The 23,372-nt window shown below is 39.0% G+C and overlaps 1 protein-coding gene across 2 annotated transcripts in view; it reads left to right on the top strand.

Annotated features, from left to right (window-relative positions):
* The window catches only part of tfcp2 (transcription factor CP2), a 115,705-nt gene that overhangs the window by 42,764 nt on the left and 49,569 nt on the right, over positions 1 to 23,372 (top strand). For both annotated transcript variants that reach the window (XM_059956103.1, XM_059956104.1), the window contains 2 exons: positions 4,502 to 4,608; positions 6,888 to 7,040. In XM_059956103.1, coding sequence (XP_059812086.1) covers positions 4,502 to 4,608; positions 6,888 to 7,040 — 260 coding nt within the window. The remainder of the gene's footprint in view (positions 1 to 4,501; positions 4,609 to 6,887; positions 7,041 to 23,372) is intronic.

Genomic DNA, 23,372 nt, shown 5'->3' with positions numbered 1-23,372 from the left:
CATTGAGGGTTAATATGAGAGTAGAATCGAGCAAGTTTATCTTTAGACATATGAGCTCTATGTACAATTTTAAATTGTATTAAAGCATGTTTAGCACATATAGAAGAAGAATTAACCATTTGTAAAATTTTTTCCCATTTTTCTATTGATATATTATATTGAAGTTCTTTTTCCCATTCTTGTTTAATTCTACCTGATATTTCTGGTTGTATCTTCATAATCATATTATAAATAAAAGCCACTAATCCCTTCTGATAGGGATTTAAGGTAAAAATCATACCTAAAAAGTCCATTGAAGTTGAACTGGGGAAGGATGGTAGAATTTTATGTAAAAAATTTCTAATTTGTAGATATCTTAAAAAGTTAGATTTAGGTAACTCAAATTTGTTGGAAAGTTGGTCGAAAGACATCAAACTACCTTCAAAGAAGAGATCACGAAAGCATTTTATACCTTTCCTTTTCCATATGCTAAAAGCTTGATCTGTCAAAGAAGGTTTGAAAAAAAAAATTAAGTAAAATAGGGCTATCAAGAACAAAGTTTTTCAGAGTAAAAAATTTACGAAATTGAAACCAAATTCGTAATGTATGTTTGATCTTTCCAGAACCTAAAAAAGCGTTGATTATCCTCCCTCCTAATATGGGTCTCCTGTGCAAAAATAATATTAGCATTTAGTCTATGGAATACTTTAAATATTTTTTTACGTTTAATCGGATGATTTAAACCATTAGTATTCCAGGAGATAAGGTTAATAGACTTATCCATCATGCCAATATTAGTTGTGTATATCATAAAAGGTTAAAAAGACACATAACCCATAATTCAGGAAGAAGGAAAATTGATTCAGGAGCAACCAGAGAACATGACACCTCAACAATATTAATAATTTAGAGTCGGCCCATAAACTAAAAGCAAAAAAATAAAAAGCAAAAGCGTGAAAGAAGATCCCTACCCCCTCCCCCAACCCCACGGAAAAAAGCCAAGCGGCAGGCGCACAAACTAACACTAATATTAGCCCCATTTTCAAGATGGCGACTTCATGAAAAGAAAGAAAAGAGAAACTATATAACACCCAGATATAAATATAGGGTTGTAAACAGAAAGAATATATATCAATCAAAATGAAAAAAATAATATAAAAGCAAAAAATCATTAATAAAAAAAGGATAACCATTGAAGTTTAAAATAGTGTAATATGCCTTTAAAAAAAAATTCCATATTCAAATATAAGGAAATGACGTTTCAAAAACAAAGACTTATGGGAAGAAGAAACAACATTTTGAAAGGACCATATTACAAAATATAGATGTAAATTCACCAATCTTTTTTTTAAAAAAAAGGTTATCAAAATAGAATTAAAAAAGGGTTCAATAACCACTACAATATATATATTAAAAAAAAGGTTCAGAAATTCAAAACATTCGTCCCATTCTCAAATACAGGCAAATAAACGCTTACTGAAAGCAAAGTCTTATGGGAAGAGGAAACGACATCTTAAAAAAATAAATCATTATTACAAAGTCTTAACATGTATATCTAATCCAGAGGGAAAAAGAAATTAATTAAGAAAAAAGACATTATAGTAAAGTTAAAAAAGCATCTGTAAATCATGATAATAAAAAAAAACCCAGGTCTACAGACCAAAATAAAAAGCTATACCGCAGCTTCATAAGTTAAAGCCTAAAATGGAATGGAGTCTTCTCTCCAAAAGTTCTTCCACATAACACATAGTTCAAGTTGGACTAGAAGAGCGATATTCTTCAACGAATTTCTTCGCTTCTTCCGGAGTATTAAAGAAACGCTGACTGTTGTTGCTCAACGTAATTCTGAGATTCGCTGGATATCTTAAAGCTTGTTTAAGTCCAATCGAATGAACCTCCGCCATCACCGGTTTAAAAGCAATTCTCGCCCTCATTACCTCGAATGAATAGTCCTCCACAATACGAAAGTTGTTGCTTCTGTGAGAAATCATACCTTTCTGACGAGCTAATCGAATTAAAAGCTCTTTCTCTCGAGGATAATGGAGACGGACAATCACAGCTCGTGGCTTGTCTTTCGCAGCCGAAAATCTCGAAACTCTGTGGGCACGATCAATAGTAGGTTTAACCAGCAAAGCGTCCTTGCCAAAAATTTCCCACAATAAATTAGAGAAATATTCAGTTAAGTCACCAGACTCGAGATTTTCGGGAAATCCAATGATACGCAAATTCTGTCTGCGAGACTGGTTTTCAAGATCGGTGATTTTAAACTTGTACTGCTCCACTATTTTAGCAGTCGACCGTACCTTCTCCTCCAAAGTTTCGATTGTACGTATTTTTTCACAAATTATCTTGTCAAGAGCCGCAAACTTTTCTTCATGGCGTTCAATATCTGCTGCCTGCGATTGAAGCTTGATATCAAATGATTTAACGACTTCTTCAAGCTCAGACATTTTCGCAGTAAGTTTGTTTTCCAGACTTGCAAGTTTAGTATCCAGTTTAGTAGCCAGAAGACTGGAGATTGCATCGAGAGTTATAGGGTCTTTAGACGATTTCTTAGGTACAGACATTTTAAGTTTGAAAAAATTAAATCCAGTGTTATTTTTAAAAAGAGAAATAAATCGTAAATATCAACCCATGTAATTAAGTACGAAAAGATTTGATTAAAGGGTGATTATAGCTTAAAAAATGAAGAGTGCCTAAAAGGCAGATGTCTACGTCGCCATCTTGAAACTCCACCCCCGATGTAGAGGATCAAAAACCCAAAACCCAATAATTAAACCACTGCGTTGCTTAGTAATAATTGTAGGGCCTTTCTCACTTTATCCTTTAAAATTGTTCCGATCGTTGACCAACATATCCACTTTGGTTGCAAGAACAGGAAAACAGATTATTATCTGAACGGTGGCCGATTAGGAAAAGGGGAGATGCAACTGGACCTGGGTGTCATTGTACACCAGTCATTGAAGGTGGGCATGCAGGTACAGCAGGTGGTGAAAAAGGCAAATGGTATGTTGGCATTCATAGCAAAAGGATTTGAGTACAGGAGCAGGGAGGTTCTACTGCAGTTGTACAAGGCCTTGGTGAGACCACACCTAGAATATTGTGTGCAGTTTTGGTCCCCTAATCTGAGGAAAGACATTCTTGCCATAGAGGGAGTAGAGAGGAGGTTCACCAGATAGATTCCTGGGATGGCAGGACTTTCATATGAAGAAAGACTGGATCGACTAGGCTTATTCTCACTGGAATTTAGAAGATTGAGGGGGGATCTTATTGAAACGTATAGAAACCTAAAGGGATTGGACAGGCTAGATGCAGGAAGATTATTTCTGATGTTGGGAAGTTCAGAACGAGGGGACACAGTTTAAGGATAAAGGGGAAGCCTTGTAGGACCGAGATGAGGAAAAACTTCTTCACACAGAGGGTGGAGAATCTGTGGAATTCTCTGCCACAGGAAACAGTTGAGGCCAGTTTATTGGCTATATTTAAGAGGAAGTTAGATATGGCCCTTGTGGCTAAAGGGATCAGGGGATATGGAGAGAAAGCACGTACAGGGTTCTGAGTTGGATGATCAGCCATGATCATACTGAATGGCAGTGCAGGCTTGAAGGGCTGAATGGCCTATTCCTGCACCTATTTTTTATGTTTCTAATGCTTTTCCAATGACTGATGGCATTTCACCTTTTTCCAATCGCTTTAATATTTCCACTTTATTTTCAATCGTTACCGTGATTATTTTCATGAACAGAAACACGGCGGATTCAGATATCTGCTGCTGGGTCCTAATGTCCACTGCACTGAGACGGGTTAAATAAGGGACTTGAGCATCTGCGAATTTTGGTATTCGCAAGGGGTCCCGGAACCAATCCCTCGCGGATAAGGAGGGCTGACTGTAGAATTTAGATTCTTGAATTCCATTGAGGTCCTTTTCTTCTCGGGAGCACATGCTCAATTCCCATAGGGTTTTGTTTTACCAGAGCTGCTTAATGATGTGCTTTGTCAAGATAATTGCTTACTCACTTTCTCAGCATCTGTTAATTAGCTGTTTGGTCCATGTTTGTTTTGGGCCAAGGCTGTGTTGAATACTGAAGCAAAATGGTTCTGCTGAACCCCAAATTGAGTATTGATGTGCAGATTATTCGGAGAAGGTACTGCTTTTATCTCTGCAGGGTCATCAACCTGATGCAAGAACACTTTCTCTGCCAATGCACTTGCAGAGTATTTCCAGCATATTCTGCTTTGTAATTGCTAATTAGTTGAAGTAAATTATTTCAGTAATGTATCAAATCAGAAAGCTTGAAATGGTAGTGAAGAATGCAAGAAGCAAAATTTATTTTGAAGTAAGATTTATAAACTCCACATTAGTTATTAATTTTTGAACAATATTCCAAGTGCCTGCTGATGTGTTGGTAAATGATGTGTTTTCTATTTGCATTTAGTTACATTATCCACTCATGCATGAAACAATATTGCTGTTACATCTAGCAATTATGCTATAAAACAATGCCCATTTTGTTTGCTTCAGATATTCCATTGTCAGTAGGCATCGTTGACCCCAGAGCCAATCCAACACAGCTAAATACAGTGGAGTTTCTTTGGGACCCTTTGAAGAGAACCTCTGTATTTATCCAGGTATGAATTCTACTTGTTTAATTGAGGTTTAAACTGTATATTGCTCAAGCTTGTTGTGCATTAACAGTTTTAAGTGCCAGTCATACATCAAATAGGAAAAGAAACAGATTTTTTAGTTTGATTTGTTTATTCCACGATGGCTTTGTTTCTGTCCTGCTGTTTTGCCATTACATTTAAAGGTGGAAAAGGTTTTTTTTTACCTAATCTCTAACAGATTATGGGAGAAAATTAAATTTCTTTCAGATGTCTTTTGAAAAAGGCTTAATGTGAAAATGCTAGACCAATCTGGAATGGAGACTTCTGACCACATCTTGGTTGCTGAGGCATGTAGAATAGAAGGTCCCATGGTATTGTCGTGTTTGGTTTCTGTTTCAGCTGCATCAGTGTCCCCATTAATGCAGGTGAAAAAGCATGCATGTTTTCTGCTCAAATAATATTTACTTTTGTGATCTCGACATGTGGATATGTGGTGAGTTCAAGGCTTGGCTTTCAGTAATTTCCAAGTCAAGTGATGGTGCCTAACCTGCTTACCATCTCCAGAGATGTTTTTATTTGATTTCCAGCTTTGAGTTTTTTTTTGTTTTTTATTGAGTGTGACTCAATTTTATCAATTGTAATATCTTGTTTTTTCCAAATTGAAACCTGAATCAAAGAGTTGAACTTCAGAGTGTTCCACACCCTGTCTGAATGCTTCAAAGAGTTGCCATGGTCCTAATTTGTCTCCTTGCATTCCCATATAAAGAAATACTTTGTTTTGTCTTGAAACAGTAAATGCAAAATGTGGATTGTTCCCAAGAACATTTGTAAACTCTTAAATTATGTTACTGGGATTTAGTACTGATTTTACCTTTTATTATATAGGATATAGAACAAAACAGTACAGCACTGACCAGGCCATTTAGCCCACAACATTGTGTAGATTTTGATGCCAATTTATACTAATTATTCTCTTCCACATCTCCATTCCCTTCATAATCATGTCTATCTAAAAGACTCTTAAACTATACCAAATTGACCTCTTCCACTACTATCCCTGGAAATCTATTCTAGGCACCAAGCACTCTGCAATGTTTATATTTTATTAACAAAAGCTTATCCCTCACATCACCATTAACCACTCCCACCCCAATCTTAAAAGCATGTACTCCAGAGTTTGCCATTGTTATCCTGGGGAAAAGATTCTGGCTGTCTACACTATCTATGCCTCTCATAATTTTAAACACCTCTATCAGGTCTTCCATTAGCTTCCAGCAGAGGGAGAACAACTGGAAATTTTATGTAGCTGCAACATGGTTTCCTTACTCTTGTACTCAACGCCATTACCAATGAGGGCAAACATGCCATATGCTACATTTGCCACCTTATCCACATGTGTAGCCAGTTTCAAACCTGATCTCTCTGTAGCTCAGTGTTATTAGGTTTACTGTATACTTTTTCCTTTCTCCTTTCATTTGACCTCCTAAGTGCAACACCTCATGCGTGCCCAGATTAAACTCCATCTGCTACTTCTTTGCCCTTACCTCTAACTTATCTATGTTGATTGTATTCTTTACTAATCCTTTACATTGTCCACAGCTCCACCAATTTTGGTGTCATCTACAGCTTTGCTAAATTCACCCACCTACATTTTCATCAAAATGTCCCAATACATTAGTGTGCCTGTCTTCTCTATCCTCCAAATCTTTCTTGATAAATATTGATGCAAAGTACTCATTTAGTAGCTCAGGCTCTTGCTCTGACTCCAAACACAAATTCCCTCTGTTATCCTTGAGTGGGACTCCCCTCCTTAATTATCCTCTTTCTAATACGTACAAAATGCCTTGGGGTTCTTCTTGGTCCTGCTCGCCAAGGATATTTCATGACCCTTTGTGGCCTTCCTAATTGCCTGCTAGAGTACTTTCCTGATCTCTTTATATTCTACAAGGGCCCAAGTCTGATTTTAGTTTTCTAAACCTTACATTAGCTTTTTCTTCCTGATAAAACTTAGGACCCTTTGGGTCATCCAAAGTCCCCTTGCCATACCATCCTTGTTCTTGCTCTTTACCAGAACATGCTGATCCTGAACTCTGATCAGCTGGTCTTTAAACAAATCCCGCATGTCAGGCACGGACTTGTCTGATAACAGTTACTCCTAATTAATGCTGCGTAACTTTGCAATATCGGATTACATTTGTTGAGTCCATCAAATATTTGATTGTCATGAAATCTAAAATGTATTTAATGTTTCCATGGGGAATTATGTAATGTTGACATTATTATCCTTTTCTGATGTTTCCTAGGTGCATTGTATTAGTACTGAATTCACAACCAAAAAGCATGGAGGAGAAAAAGGAGTGCCTTTTCGAATTCAAATAGATACGTTCAAAGAGAATGAGAATAGTGAATATACGGAGCATCTTCACTCAGCTAGCTGTCAAATCAAAGTGTTCAAGGTATGGAGGATAGGCTACATTGATTTGAATGATTAATGCTTCTGCTCCTGGGTTGCTTAGATGGCTGATTTTCATGAACATTCTAATTTAAAGTGGAAAAAGATGCTGTTTGCACCTGATTGATACTGTCTGCCTATTTAGGGTAGTATCTTTAATTGCTGTAAAACTGAACTAAATATGAACTGGCTTTCCAGTTTTGTACAACTTGAAGAATTAAAAATTGTCAATATATTGTATGGACAGTTTTAACTCTTCCATTCAAATAATTATTTATTCACAAATGGAATCTAGAGGGATGTAGTTATCAGTGGAAACTGACTTTGCCCTGTGATATCAGAAAACATGGGAAACCTGGGCAATAAAGGATTCAGGAAGAGTTAGCAAGTAATTGAAACACTATCACATTAGGTGTATTCAAAAAGCCACCAACTAATGAGAAGGTGCCACAGTACTGGAGTAGTTAGTGTGATGCTATTACAGCTCGGGGTGTACTGCAGTTCAATTCCTATACTATTCTGTATGGAGAACTGCAAATCTTGCAACATAATTCGGAAAAAAAGATAGAGATAAACCCAACAATTAAAGACTAGGTGGCCTTATTTCTTTGAGTAATCTGTTAAAGTTATAATTGACAAAATTAAATATCATTTGGTCCAGTCTCAATTAATAGAGGAAAACCAGCATTCATTTGCCCTGAGACACCCATTTTAAATGAAGAACTGTCACCATGTATTTGTCTTTGAATTATCAGAACTTAAATGAAAATCCTAGAGCATTTCTGTTTTGTGATGTAATCGACATTTAACTTTAAGAGTAATTATATTTCTCTTTGACTACTTGGTTATGTCATTTGAAAATTCATTAAAATGATGGAGCAAAAATTGTTAACAGCTCAAAGTGGATATTCTCTTTTAGCAGCAGCTTATAGCTGTAGGCTGAACATTCAGTAGCTTAGCATGAAATGGTATAATTAAAAGTGATATATTGATATGAAGCCATGTAGTCTGTGATATAACTTTATTTTTTATATACAGTGGCATGCAAAAGTTTGGGCACCCCAGTCAAGATCTCTGTTACTGTGAATAGCTAAGCGAGTAAAAGATGACCTGATTTCCAAAAGGCATAAAGTTAAAGATGACATATTTCTTAAATATTTTAAGCAAGATTACTTTTTTTATTTCCATTTTTTTACAGTTTCAAAATAACAAAAAAGGAAAAGGGCCCAAAACAAAAGTTTGGGCACCCTGCATGGTCAGTACTTAGTAACACCCCCTTTTGCAAGTATCACCCTAGCTTGTAAACACTTTCTATAGCCAGCTAAGAGTCTTTCAATTCTTGTTTGGGGGATTTTCGCCCATTCTTCCTTGCAAAAGGCTTCTAGTTCTGTGAGATTCTTGGGCCATCTTGCATGCACTGCTCTTTTGAGGTCTATCCACAGATTTTCAATGATGTTTAGGTCGGGGGTCTGTGAGGGCCATGGCAAAACCTTAAGCTTGCGCCTCTTGAGGTAGCCCATTGTGGATTTTGAGGTGTGTTTAGGATCATTATCCTGTTGTAGAAGCCATCCTCTTCATCTTCAGCTTTTTTTTTACAGATGGTGTGATGTTTGCTTCCAGAATTTGCTGGTATTTAATTGAATTCATTCTTCCCTTTACCAGTGAAATGCTCTCTGTGCTACTGGCCCAAAGCATGATTGATCCACCCATGTGCTTAAAATTTGGAGAGGTGTTCCCTTCATGAAATTCTGCACCCTTTTTTCTCCAAACATACCTTTGCTCATTGCGGCCAAAAAAGTTCTATTTTAACTTCATCAGGCTTGCTTAGATGTTCCTTTGCAAACTTCTGACGCTGAATTTTGTGGTGAGGACGCAGGAAAGGTTTTTTTCTGATGTCTCTTCCATGAAGGTCATATTTGTGCAGGTGTCACTGCATAGTAGAACAGTGCACCACCACTCCAGAGGCTGCTAAATCTCCCTGAAGGTCTTTTACAGTCAAACGGGGGTTTTGATTTGCCTTTCTAGCAATCCTATGAACAGTTCTCTCGGAAAGTTTTCTTGGTCTTCCAGACCTCAACTTGACCTCCACCATTCCTCTTAACTGCCATTTCTTAATTACATTATGAACTGAGGAAACGGCTACCTGAAAATGCTTTTCTGTCTTCTTATAGCCTTCTCCTGCTTTGTGGGCATCATTTATTTTAATTTTCAGAGTGCTAGGCAGCTGCTTAGAGGAGCCCATGGCTGCTAATTGTTGGGACAAGGAGTCAGGGTATTTTTAAAGCTTTGAAATTTGCATCACCTGGCCTTTCCTAATGATGATTGTGAACAAGCCATAGCCCTAACAAGCTAATTAAGGTCTGAGACCTTGGTAAAAGTTATCTGTGAGCTCAAATCTCTTGGGGTACCCAAACTTCTGCATGGTGTTCCTTTCATTTTTTTTCCGCTCTAAAATTGTACAAAACAAAAATAATACACTAATCTTGCTTAAAATGTTGAAAATAATGTTTCATCTTTAACTTTGACTTTTGGAGATCAGTTCATCTACTCACTTAACTATTCACAGTAACAGAAATTGTGATCAGTGTGCCCAAACTTCTGCATACCACTGTATATAGATGCGTGTCTTTGTATAAAATGCACGCTGTTGATAATAAGAAGAACATCACGATCTGATTAACAGGCATCTTCCTCTGAGAAACTGAACTTTTTTTTTTGCTTCAGTTAAACTTCTGGCCGTAAAACTGCTAGCAGGTTGCCCAAATGACCTTAGGAAATACTCCCTTGATGTCAAAATTGGTGGTTCTTTAAGTATTTGGATCAACCCCATGTATGATCTGTTGTAAAAGATTTTAGTAACAATATGGATTACTCTTTTACTGACGGGTTACTGAGATTCAGATACTGCTGCAATTGGTTTGTTAATATTCTGGAATCTAGAGGAACATGTGTGTCGAAAGCATGAAATAAAGTTGCTCCTGGTGCAGTTCTTATTGTCACACTATTTTGTTTATGGAAGATACAAGTACATGGAAAATGGATTGCATTTTGCCAATTATTTTAGTGCGATGCAATTTTATAAAAAAAAACTTATCCTTGGAGTAAGTTGTATTTGACAACACTTCCAAGTGAAAGTATACCAAACTAGAATTTCAACCTTCTGTGAATTCCACTTGCAGTAACACTTCCTGTGCTGCACTCCTTTTGGAGAACTACAATTTGAACCATATTGCCCTGGAGGTTGTTTGACATTGACACTCCTGGGACAACGTGGTCTCATTCTGACAATACTAATTCATGCACTCTACAGTCCTGGATCTTGAATCTGATTTCCCATGCTAAAACGTGCTGACTTCTGCAATCTCACCCTCAAGTGTTGAGCTAATCCCTTCCCTCTGCACAGCACAACTATGCTAGTTGTTAGAAATAGCTGAACTCCAATATCCCCCTCTTCTTTTTCACCCCACCTCTCAGTTTTTGAGACCTGCAAAGCAGGCTGTTTTTAAGCATGATCAAAATGCAATGCCCACTCTCAATTAATGTTGTCAGTCCACCCTCATCTAAACCATTTCTGAGCAAAGGAATCCAAATCTGGTTTATTGAGCCATGTCATCAAATTTATTGTTTTGCAGCAGCAGGACAAAATTACTAAATTACTAAAATAGGAATAACATGGTAGTGTTCATGGGTTGATGGACCATTTGGGAATCTGATAGTGCAGGGGAATGTAGTTAAAGTAAATTTACTGAATTCCTAGTGAATACCTGTGCACTTTCTTCTCTGGTCCTCATTGGCAACTATAAAAGGGCTACTTTCTGGTCTAAATTTAAATTTAATGTCTAAATTTAGTGGCTGTGAATTTGGTGTTTTGTAAGTTTCTTACAAAGAATTTTCAAAATAGCTACTTTTTGAGTAGTTGCTTTGAATCTACTTAGTTCGTTTCAAGAGTAGTTACCAATTCTTTGGCATAACTTTGGAAAAATAAATTAATATTTTTTCATGTTAAGTTGCTGGTTCTGAGTTGTGCCAAATGTATTACTTTGTATGATAGTGGTATATCAAGTTGGAAAGCAGAATGGAACATTTGGCAAAACCCCATTTTCTGCATCACTTCCAATAGAAAAGATACTTCATGTGAATTACCTTTAAACTATTCATGTAACCATATAACAATTACAGCACGGAAACAGACCATCTCGGCTCTTCTAGTCCATGCCGCACACTTACTCTCACCCTTATACCCTTTTCAACTGCTCATCTTTGTTATTCTTCCATTTCCTCACCACCTCCATTCATTCCACCTCAATCAATGCTATATCTCACCACTTAACTCTGAGGATACTATTCAGATTGATGTGCCTAGTAATGTGCTGCTTGAAATTCTGGATATTATATATTGCCCTGAGCCCCTTAAGCCTACCCCACCATTCAATATGATCATGGTTAATCTGTGCTGGCTTCAACTCCTCTTCTGTGCCACTTCTCCATGCCCCTCTTCCTTGATCTATCAAAGATTTGTCCACCTCCACTTGAAATACTTCTAATGATCCAGCTTCCTCCATCTGCCCGTGCTGAGAATTCCAGAGATTCACCACTCTCTGCAGGAAATTTCAATGTACCTCATTTTCAAATGGACCCTTATTTTGTTGTCTCCCACTTGTGAAAACATCCCAGTATCAACCCAGTTAAACTCCCTCAGGACCTGGATTTTTGATTGGAATTGTTGAACCTTACAGTTGCAATTGCTACTCAATGTTGCCTTTTGACTTAGTTATTTTTGACAATCTTGATCTTAAAGTTAGGCGGTTAAGGCACAGTAGTTTAATTGCTTGCAATCATGTTTACACCTAGTAATGAGGTTTAAAATGTAATTGTTCCCCTGATTGACTAACTGAATTACTTAAAATACTGAACTCGGAACCAAATAATAATTGCTTTTAACACTGGCAGTTAAACATGAGAAAAAATTGAAACCATATTGCAGCCACAGCTTTGGAGAGGAAAAGAAAAGTTTACATAAAATTGATAAATTCAATATTGAGTCCTAATAGCTGCAGCATTCCCACTTGGAGGATGAGGTGAAGTTCGTCAAGCTGAGCACCTTTGGAAATAGGTTGCCAAAGACATGAAAGTGGGAGAAGCATGATAATTAGTGACATGAGGCTAGAAGTCCTTGTGGACTGAATGGAGGAAAGGCATGAGTTTGATGTTGTACTCCTTGGGACTTTGAAGGACTTTGAATTTAGCAGTTTTAGAGCCCCCCCCCCCCCCAAGTTGTTATCTTGCACCTTTTGAATAGTTTCCAGATTGTTGTTTTTACTTGTAGTTTTAGTTTGCTGTATGGTTGCTTATATGTTTGTAGTATGTCTGTGAACTTTCAGTAAATTGTATTGAACCAAATAGACTATTTCTGTAGTATTTTTTGTCTGCAAAGCAAAAATGTGCTGCACTCAGTACACAGGCTTCCTTATCCAAATCAAAAACGGTTTACAATATGGAGGGAAAGCATGTGCTCAAATTCCTTTATTACTTGACTTGCTTGCTGAAAAGGTTGACTGTCTGAACTGCACTATGATGACCATCTAATAAAACAGCTGTAACCACAAGATTTGTGCCTCATTTTTGACTTCTGAAGAGCCTTCTGGACAATATCATCTCCAAATCTAACAACTTGGCGTCATGAACAACATAATTGAAAGGATTAAGAATGGGAAGAATCCCAGATGAGACAAAGCTCCAATGTGCACATTTAACAGGAGGTAGGACTTTCCTCCTAATCATCAGTGAAGCCCCTAGTTCTTGCCTTGATGCACAATTGTAAAGAAGTCTAAAAGTGAAGTTAAAACCAGCAGATCCTCTTCTCTCTGTTCTATCTTAAGTGAAGTTAAACAGTACTGATTGGCTCTGCATAGTTTATTAATGTAATCTATTCAGCTGGTCCATTTGAATTTTGATTGTAAAATCTATTAGTTTGAGCTATAGGCCCCTGATAAGTGAACAGTTGTTCTAGTCTACATGTGTAGTAGAAAGAGAATAAAAGCCACAGCCATATTTGAGAAGAAACCTGCGACTACAATAAAAGGGGGCACTGGACTTGCAGTTAAGTGAACAGATGACGGAGGGTTTGAGTTCTTATTTAATCAAAGTATTCCAATTAGAGAAGAATAGTTGAAAAATCTGAACAAAGTATACCATCAATGCAGAGTCTAATAGAATTTGGTTGCTAGATAAAGTTAAATGAGCATGGAGCAAGATCCCAGAGAACGCCTGAGGGTAAGAAGAAAACTGGATGGATGTTAGCAGTCTTCACAACTAAGAAAACAATGTTCAGTTATAAAGACAGCATAAGACCAGAAAATCTAAAGAAAAGATGTGTGTTAACTGAACAAATAAGAAAGGAAAAGGAGAATTATGATAAATTTCAGTCAGTATGACAATTTTAAAAAAATCTAAAGAACAAATCTACATTAACTGAACAAGGGAGAAAGCAAAAGTGTGAACGGAGTGAAGTGAACTCTATGAAGCTCAGAGACAAACTGAGACAGTGTAGAGAAGTGCAGAGATCTTCAGGGGGGCAGTGCTGTCATTGATCTTCACCCTTGGGTCACACCCCTTAAATCGGACAGTAATCCAAAACAGCACCTCTTTGAACTGAGAGGAATTTCAGAATGGACATGACACTGATTCAAGCAATAATGTCAATGATGATAAAGTAGGACTGGCAACCATGTGTCAATAGCACTATTAAAGAACAAGTGAATAAAGCTATACAGGAATGAAGACAGGTCCTATGAGAAGTAGACAAGTGTTTTCTCGCAATTCTGCTGAACCACAGAAAATTGATCGATGGTCCCTGTATGTTGTTTTGCAGCCTTTGTGCAGATCATAACTGCTTTTGTTGAGCTCCAACTGATTGCTGGTAATGTAAGCTCTATGTTGCATGGTAAGTGGTGCTCGCATGGAACTATTGATCCAGCGGTTCTGGTTTGGGAAGACCTTGACCAACTTCTGGGGGACAACATTGTCAATGTACCTGGCAGCAACGAAAGTATCCAGTGTTGTCTGATGTCTTCACTCTGCACATTTTACTCACAATGAATAGAGCATCTCAAGTAACAGCTGCTCAGTGGTCCAAGTTGTCCACTGTACTGGCATCAAGTATCTGAGTAGTGAATGTAGCTACAGTGCTGCCATTGGACATGGAGGACTATGATGCTCGTTACTCTGCAAAGGTAACAATATGAACAAGAGTGGAAGTCACCACAAAGAAGTGTCCCCACTGAACCCAGATCTGATTCTGTTCACAGACAACTTCTCAATGGTTGAAGGAGAATCTATAATGGCTTTCTTGAAACTGAACTGCTAGCATCAGGAAGTATAGCTCCTAGTACCTCTTCACAATAGGCAGAACTAAAAGTCCTGATTCAGACCTGTAAGGTGGCTGAAGAAAAATCTAGCATCTACAGTATTTATGATTTTGGACATCTGGATTTTTTTTTAACGTCTGTTGCCCCTCCCCTCCAATGAAAAGTTGTCAAATTCATGGATGTTAAAGTTGTCAACAAAGGTGTCTATATTGAAATATAAAATCTACTCCAAAATGGACATTGAAAGCTATGGAATGCATTAGTGGATGAGATCGCAGAAAGGCCAGCATGAGAAGGAATTGTAAGAATAAATGAAATGAATTTGACAACTGAAGTTGAGATTTGAGAATTACAAGCTTAGTGCTCTAATAAGGGAAAGTGGTCCTAGTTGGAGAAGGGTGGGTAGTTGGACAATGACAGGGCATAGTGATAGGGTACTAGTCACAGACAGTAGCCCCACCCATAATGCTGCCTTCTCTTACACAGCAGATACACTCCCTATGACACTTTAGAATGGAAAAAATGACCAGTAAATTCTTCCAATGGTGGAATCAAAAGTTCAGATTACAAGCCTGATAAATGTCAAAGTTGCATGAAAACAAACTTGGCAGCAGTGGCCATTTTCCCACCTACATTTCATTTCCAGAGAGTCAAGGATACTTAGATGCACTAGTAATAGTGGGCAAGTTCTCAAGGTGACATTGAAAAAGGCTGTACTAGCAAAGAAAACCACTCAGATGCACCAAAAACTTTGATAAACGACTACATCCCTAGGTTGTATTGATTCTAAGTAAAGGACACTTTTCACTGGAAGTGGATGCCAGGAGCTATGCTGACTGATGAGCATTGAATGGTCCTTCCATTGTGCATGTCATCCTTGAATGGAATGAATGCTAGAACTATTAAACAAAGACTAGAAGGGTGTATCCTAGCCTATGGCCCTCCCCATAGTCTTAAGCAGCAGCAGGACAACCCCAGACAGAAAGACCAGGCTAAGCCCATCTGAAGACAGACAGACAGACATACTTTATTGATCCCGAGGGAAATTGGGTTTTGTTACAGCCGCACCAACCAAGAATAGTAAAGAAATATAGCAATATAAAACCATAAATAATTAAATAATAATAATTCCAAGTGGAAATAAGTCCAGGACCAGCCTATTGGCTCAGGGTGTCTGACACTCCGAGGGAGGAGTTGTAAAGTTTGATGGCCACAGGCAGGAATGACTTCCTATGACGCTCAATGTTGCATCTCGGTGGAATGAGTCTCTGGCTGAATGTACTCCTGTGCCTAAAGCCAGTACATTATGGAGTGGATGGGAGTCATTGTCCAAGATGGCATGCAACTTGGACAGCATCCTCTTTTCAGACACCACCGTCAGAGAGTCCAGTTGCACCCCCACAACATCACTGGCCTTACAAATGAGTTTATTGATTCTGTTGGTGTCTGCTACCCTCAGCCTGCTGCCCCAGTACACAACAACAAACATGATAGCACTGGCCACCACAGCCTCATAGAACATCCTCAGCATCATCCAACAGATGTTAAAGGACCTCAGTCTCCTCAGGAAATAGAGACGGCTCTGACCCTTCTTGTAGACCATGTTCTTTGACCAGTCCAGTTTATCGTCTGTTCGTATCCCCAGATATTTGTAATCCTCCATGTCCACACTGACCCCTTGGATGGAAACAGTGGTCACCGGTGCCTTAGCACTCCTCGGGTCCACCACCAGCTCCTTAGTCTTTTTCACATGTGTGACAGAATGATCTGTCATTACCTGGAGCTATTGAATTCAGGCTGATATACACGTTATGACATTCAGCCTAGTTGATTCTTGGATGAAACTAACCTAAAATCTTCAGTCTGCTTCTCAATAGTTTTCTGCTGCCTAGAACAGTCCAGTAGAAAGACATGTCTTAGTTTCTCATGAATGGGTTCTGATCAAGATACCACATAAGGAACCATTGGGCACTTGGATGCTGTTGATTACTAATTCAGCAGTAAAGATCAAAGGAAAAAGTAGATACACTCTACCCACTGTAAGTGGGTTAAAGTAGCAGAAGGAAGTGAAGACAGACAACAAGCACTGAGGTTAAAGTGCTAGTAACCTCTGACTTGGTGGTTTTACCGCTGGACTGCAGTGGTAGCAAACCAGCCAGAAGGCATCAAAGTTGACAACCACTGGACATGATTTAATTTTGTGCATGATGCTGGTACTGCAAGCTTTTCTACCTCCGAATTTTCAAATGTACTAATTGAAAACATTGAATTCAGAGTCAAGGGAGGGCTTGGGTCAAAATTGTTCTTGTTTTTCTTCAGCGATTTAACTTGCTTTACGGTCTCTGATGGGTTCTCTCTTGTTCCTTTCTGTGACTTAAATTAGTGAGAAAATAAACATGAGTCCCCAACTTGAAATATGAGCTTTTTCTCTCACCACTACTGCAGCTGTCCTACCACACGCTTTCATTTCAGCATCTGGAGTATTTTTGCAGCAACAGGATTTTTTTCATGCTGTATTATGATCACAGCAATCCTTCAGGAAGAACAGCCACGTGAAGCAATTACGTGTATGTTTGTAGTTCAAGTTTATTGTAATGTGACTGTATATATACAACCAGCTAAAACAGCATTCTTCCAGAGCATGGTGTACCCAAATACATAAAATAAAATATTACTGCAAATAAGTTAATAAAATATAATTCAACATGCATGTTCTCTTGTTTCTCAGTGTTTTTGAAATGGGGCCTGAGTTGAATATTGGTTATTCAGTTTAAAAGTTAAAAGGTGGTGGCCAGAGGGGTTGGAATTGAAGATAGCTAGAGGAGAACAGAAGAGCTTTCTAGGTGTTGCTTCTAAAGGCTAATCTGCTGACCAAAGGACAGAGGATGGATACCAGAATAGGACCTCCCATTGACTGAAGTAGATAGGGGTATATTTATAATGGAAAATCCCTTGTAAATGATGATGAGTAGTCAATAAGTGGAAGGTTGATGTGCAAATACCGTGATTAAAGGAGGATATATTCTGGATCTTTGCCAATAATTCAAAAGGGATATTATTTCAATGTTAGTAGAATGTTAGAGGACAAGGAATAACTTGACCAGAGCATTGCACATGTAACTTGGCCCACATTTCAAAGTCAAATGCTGTTCTTAATGTCACCAGTCATAGAGCACTATAACATGAAAACAGGTCCTTTGGTCATCTAGTCTGTGCCTAGTCCCATTGACCACCACACCTGGACCATAACCATAGCCCTCTATACTCCCATCCATGTATTTATCCAAATGTCCCTTAAGTATTGCAATCGATCCCATATCCACCACTTATGTTGGCAGATCGCACCACTCTCTCAGCTGCATGGCAACTTTGAGGGGTCTGTGGGCTTGAACCCAAGATCCTGTTGCCCCACACTGCTAAGAATCCTGCAATTAACCTTGTACTCCACCTTCAAGTTTGATTTTCCAATGTGCATAATATGTTTTTCTGGCTTGAACTCTGTGTGCCACTTCTCAGCATAACTTTGCATGTTCTCTCAGTTCCATTGTAACATACAACATCCTACATTATACCAGTGCCAGCAATCTTCATGTTATCTGCATACTTACTAATTCATCTTTCCACTTACTCGCCCAAATCATTTATAAAAATCACAGTGGGGTTACTCAAACACACCCCTGCAGAACGCCATGAGATACTGACAGAATACACTGCCATCTACTACCACCTACTGTCTGTGGGCAAGCCAGTTTGGAATCTATGCAGCCATATTTCTTTGGATCCTATGCCTCGTGACTTTCCGGATGAGCCTACTATCAGGAACCTTGTCACATGCCTCACTAAAATCCATTTGCATCACCTTGTACTTTACATTCAGCAGTTTGTTTTGTATCTATCTCTAAAAGTCAATCAGGCTCGTGAGGCATGACTTGCTCCTCACAAAGCCTGCTGGCTGTCCTTCATAAAACTGATTCTCCAAATGCTTGTAAGTCTTGTGTTTCTGTTAGTTTGCCCAGTGTTGATGTAAGGCACGCTGATCTATAATTCCCAGAATTACACCTATTTCTTGGTGAATCTGTGGAATTCATTATTACAGGTGGCTGTGGAGGCCAAGTCACTGGCTATTTCTAAAGCAGAGGTTGATAGGTTGTTGATTAGTAAGGGTGTCAAAGGTTACAAGGAGAAAGCAGGAGGATGGTATTGAGAGGTAAATAAATCAGCCATGATTGAATGGTGAAGTGGGCTGAATGGCCTAATTCTGCTTCTACGTCTTATGCTGTTGTATCCCAATTAATTCTGTATACCTCTATCAAATCTCCCTTCATTCTTCAATGCACCAGGAAATAAAATCCTAACCTATTCAATTTTCCCTATAACTCAGTTCCTCAAGACCTGGCAACATCCTTGCAAATTTTCTTTTCACTCTTTCAATATTACTGTTATTTTTCCTGTACTCACTAAATTATTATACAACTTCAAAATATTCCCAGATCCCTCTGCTCTGCCACGCTTCTCAGTGCACTACTGTTCACTTGTAAGTCTTACCCTGGTTGGTCCTCCCAAAGTTCAACACCTCACTCTTGTCTGAATTAAATTCCATCTACCATTTTTCAGCTCATTTTTTCAGCTGGTCCAGTTTCTGTTGCAAGCTTTGATAGTCTTCCTTGTTATTCACTACACCCCCAAGTATGCTAATCAGATGCATCATATTATCATCCAAATTATTAATATACTGTTTATGATAACAAAGGACCCAACACCGATCCCAGCGGCACACTACTAGTCACAGGCCTCTAGTCAGCGAGGCAACCATCTACTACCACCCTCTGGCTTCTGTCACTAAGCCATCGAATTCAATTTACTACTTCATCCTGAATACCAAATGACTGAATCTTCTAGATCAGCCTTCTGTGTGGGAATTTGTCAAAGGCCTTGATAAAATCCATGTTGACATCATTCACTGTCTTTTCTTCTCCAACTTTCCTGGCAATCTCCTCAAAAAACTGTATGAAGTTCTAGTTAGATATGACCTACCACACACAAAGCCATGTTGACTATCCCCAATCAGGCCCTGTCTTTCTAAATGTTTATGTATCCCGTCCATTAGAGTACCTTCCTATAATTTGCCCACTACTGACACAAGGATCACTGATGTATAATTTCCTAGCTTAAATCTTTATTTACATTAAGATTCCAGGAAGAAGTTTACATTGAATGTAAATTTGCTCTAATTTTGCCCAGCAGTGGGAACTTCACACTGCAGTAAATTATTCAGATTTAGCTGAGCTCGATCTAGTACTTTGTTGCATTCTGTGTTGAAGAATATGTTTTACATAACAGGTACACAGAGAGAGCCTGTAAATTGTTACCACATACGCCGGAGAATAAACCTTCCTCTCATGCATGGCACTGTCTGCTTTGCCACTTCAGTGCCATAAAAAATGAATGAAGTCGGTTTCTGAGTGTTTTCACTGACATACTTCCATAATCTGATGAGTGATTACAGCAGTTTGATTTTGCTAGATTTCCAATGTTTGGCTTTTAGAAGTGTAATTTGTGACTTACTGCACTCCATTGGCCAACCTCATGCTAAACTTATTAGTTCTTCCCTGGATTAAGTTTGCCTATGATTGTGCAAGAAATGAACAGTCCATGTTTTGGGTTGAGATCCTTCATCACAACAGGAAAGAAAGACAGGAGATAGCCGGTATAAAGAGGTAAGGGCAAGTGGTGCGGCAAAAGCTGGCGGGTGATAGGTGGATCCAGGTGAGGTGAATAGATAAGCAGGTGAGAGAGGGGGCAAATTGGGAATGGTGTCAGAAGCTGGAGGTGATAGTAATAGCTACAAAGGCTGAAGAAGATTGAATCTGATAGGAGAGGATGTGGGGAAGGGAACCAATGGGAGGGATGTGTGGGTAATGGCCAGCTCAATCTTTGTGATTGCATCATTCTGTTCGGCCTGAGGGTAAATATCAAGGAACTTGAAGCTGCTCACCTTTTCCACCACTGACCTCTCAATGTGGACTGGTATGTGTTCTTCTGACTTCCCCTTCCGGAAGTCCACAGTCAGTTCCTTGGTCTTTCTGATGTTGAATGCAAGGTTGTTGTAACACCACTTGACCAGCTGACTCCTGTACAACTCCTCATCAGCATTTGAGATTCTGCGAATCTAAATTAATTACAAATATAAAACACAAAATGATTGCATAAGTATTCACCCCCTTTAATATGACTCACTGGTACAGCCAATTGGTTTTAGAAGTCACATAATTAGTTAAATTGAGATCTGTTTTTGGATACCTGTGTGCAATCAAGATGTTACAATTCATTGTAGTAAAATACACCGAAATCTGGAAGTTCTGACTGCTGGGGAGTCAGTGTCCTGGCAAATGTTGCACCATGAAGACAAAAGAACACTCCAAAAAAGGTTATTGAAAAGCAGAAGTCAGGAGATGGATACAAGAAAATTTCCAAGTCCCTGAGCATCCCTTGGACTACAGTTGTCAATCATCAAGAAATGGAAAGAATATGACATAGCTGTACATCTGCCTAGAACAAGCTGTCCTCAAAAACTGAGTGACCGTGCAAGGAGGGGACTAGTGAGGGAGGCCACCAAGAGTCCTATGACAACTCTGGAGGAGTTAAAAGCTTCAGCGGCTGAGATGGGAGAGACTGCACATACAACTGTTGCCCAAGTGCTTCACCAGTCACAGCTTTATGGGAGGTGGCAAAGGGAAACCACTGTTGGGGGAAAAAAATCGCATGCAACATATGGGAGACTCTGAAGTCTGCTGGAAGAAGGTTCTATGGTCTGATGGCCATCCATAAGCCGAACACCACACATCATCAGAAACACACCATTATATGTTATATAATGAAGAATGCAGCTTGTTCTTTTGCTTCAGGCTTTGGAACCTTAATGTCAAATTCTTGGGAGGCTTCTATTGAAAGATCTGTCTCTGAACACAATGTGTTTGAGTTGGATTTGAAGTTGTAATCCCTCTAGAGTACATTGGTTGGTTTGAGAAAGAAGTGGTGTGGGATATTTGTATGAAAATCTATAATGGTGTGAGTGAGGAACATAAAAAGTTTTTTTTGTAGGAAAGTTACTGAACAGGGCATCAAAAGTTTGGGTGAGGCATCGCTTTATATATTAACTGAAGAAACTAGAAAACAACTAATTTAGAGCACTGTCATGATAAAGAGCTGGAGATAATGTGAATAAGTGTGAGGTTATCCACTTTGGGAGTAAGAACAGGAAGGCAGATTATTATCTGAACGGTGTAGAGTTAGGTAAGGGAGAAATACAAAGAGATCTAGGAGTCCTTGTTCATCAGTCACTGAAGATGAATGAGCAAGTGCAGCAGGCAGTGAAGAAGCTAATGGAATGTTAGCCTTTATTACAAAGGGAATTCAGTACAAGAGCAAGGAAATCCTTTTGCATTTGTACAGGGCCCTGGTGAGACCACACCTGGAGTATTGTGTACAGTTTTGGTCTCCAGGGTTAAGGAAGGACATCCTGGCTGTAGAGGAAGTGCAGCGTAGATTCACAAGGTTAATTCCTGGGATGTCCGGACTGTCTTATGCAGAGAGGTTAGAGAGACTGGGCTTGTACATGCTGGAATTAAGGAGATTGAGAGGGGATCTGATTGCAACATATAAGATTATTAAGGGATTGGACAAGATAGAGGCAGGAAATATGTTCCAGATGCTGGGAGAGTCCAGTACCAGAGGGCATGGTTTGAGAATAAGGGGTAGGTCATTTAGGACAGAGTTAAGGAAAAACTTCTTCTCCCAGAGAGTTGTGGGGGTCTGGAATGCACTGCCTCAGAAGGCAGTGGAGGCCAATTCTCTGGATGCTTTCAAGAAGGAGCTAGATAGGTATCTTATGGATAGGGGAATCAAGGGATATGGGGGGACAAGGCAGGAACCGGGTATTGATAGGAATTGATCAGCCATGATCTCAGAATGGCGGTGCAGGCTCGAAGGGCTGAATGGTCTACTTCTGCACCTATTGTCTATACTGTAGATACTCTGTGTCAAATTTAACGTTTTATTAACTTCCAGTATTCCTGATGCTGGTTTTCTGAGGATCTGGTGTCTTGCAGTAGGATTCCTTTGACTGCCCATTGATGTATTTGAAGTGTGTAACTGGGTAATGCATATTGCCCTAATTAAATTATTATATTGTTGATCCCAAGATTGAAATGGAGATGACACTGCTGCTCACACTAAGCCACAAGATTTTTTTTTCAAACCTAAAGCATTAGGGAAATAAACCTATCAGCCTTAAGACATTGGTCATAATCCTGGTGTAATACAATACTTTGCAAAAGTCTTGGGTATATATATATAGCTAGGATCCCCGAGACTTTTGCACAGTATTGTATTTGTCAGCCTGGAGTGAAGAATGAGCAAAGAATGTTGGGAATGGTAAGGGTGAGGCATTGTGGGAGAGTTGTTGAACAGGTGGCAGGGAAGTAGTACCAGGGGCAGGGGGGTGGCGCAGGTGCTGATACAGCTAGCCGTCAGCCACCAGGCAAGGTCATTTGATTCTGAACATTTGGTTTATTGATCATTACAGAATCTCTTTCCTGCTCCCTTCCCCTTTTTCCAGCCATGATTCCATTCTTCCTGTCCCCCTTCCCACTCTCAGTCCACAATAGAGGCTCATGTCAGAATCAGGTTTATCATCACTCATATGTTATTATTTTTTTTATTTGTGATAACAGTGCATTGCAATACATAAAATTACTACAAATAGCAATATATATTATGGGCCTAAGACTTTTGCACAGTGATGTACAGAGAGGAGGTGGAAGAGCTTGAGGCCTGGTGCCAGGCAAATAACCTCTTCCTCAAGACAAAGGAGATAGTTATTGGCTTCAGGAGAACTCACACACCCCTCTTTACATCAGTGGCACAGCAGCGGAAACTGCAAGCAATTTCAAACTCCTTGGAGCGCATAT

The sequence above is a fragment of the Hypanus sabinus genome, chromosome X1, assembly GCF_030144855.1.
Source record: "Hypanus sabinus isolate sHypSab1 chromosome X1, sHypSab1.hap1, whole genome shotgun sequence".
Lineage (NCBI taxonomy): Eukaryota > Metazoa > Chordata > Chondrichthyes > Myliobatiformes > Dasyatidae > Hypanus > Hypanus sabinus.
This window is presented reverse-complemented; position numbering and strand designations above follow the sequence as displayed.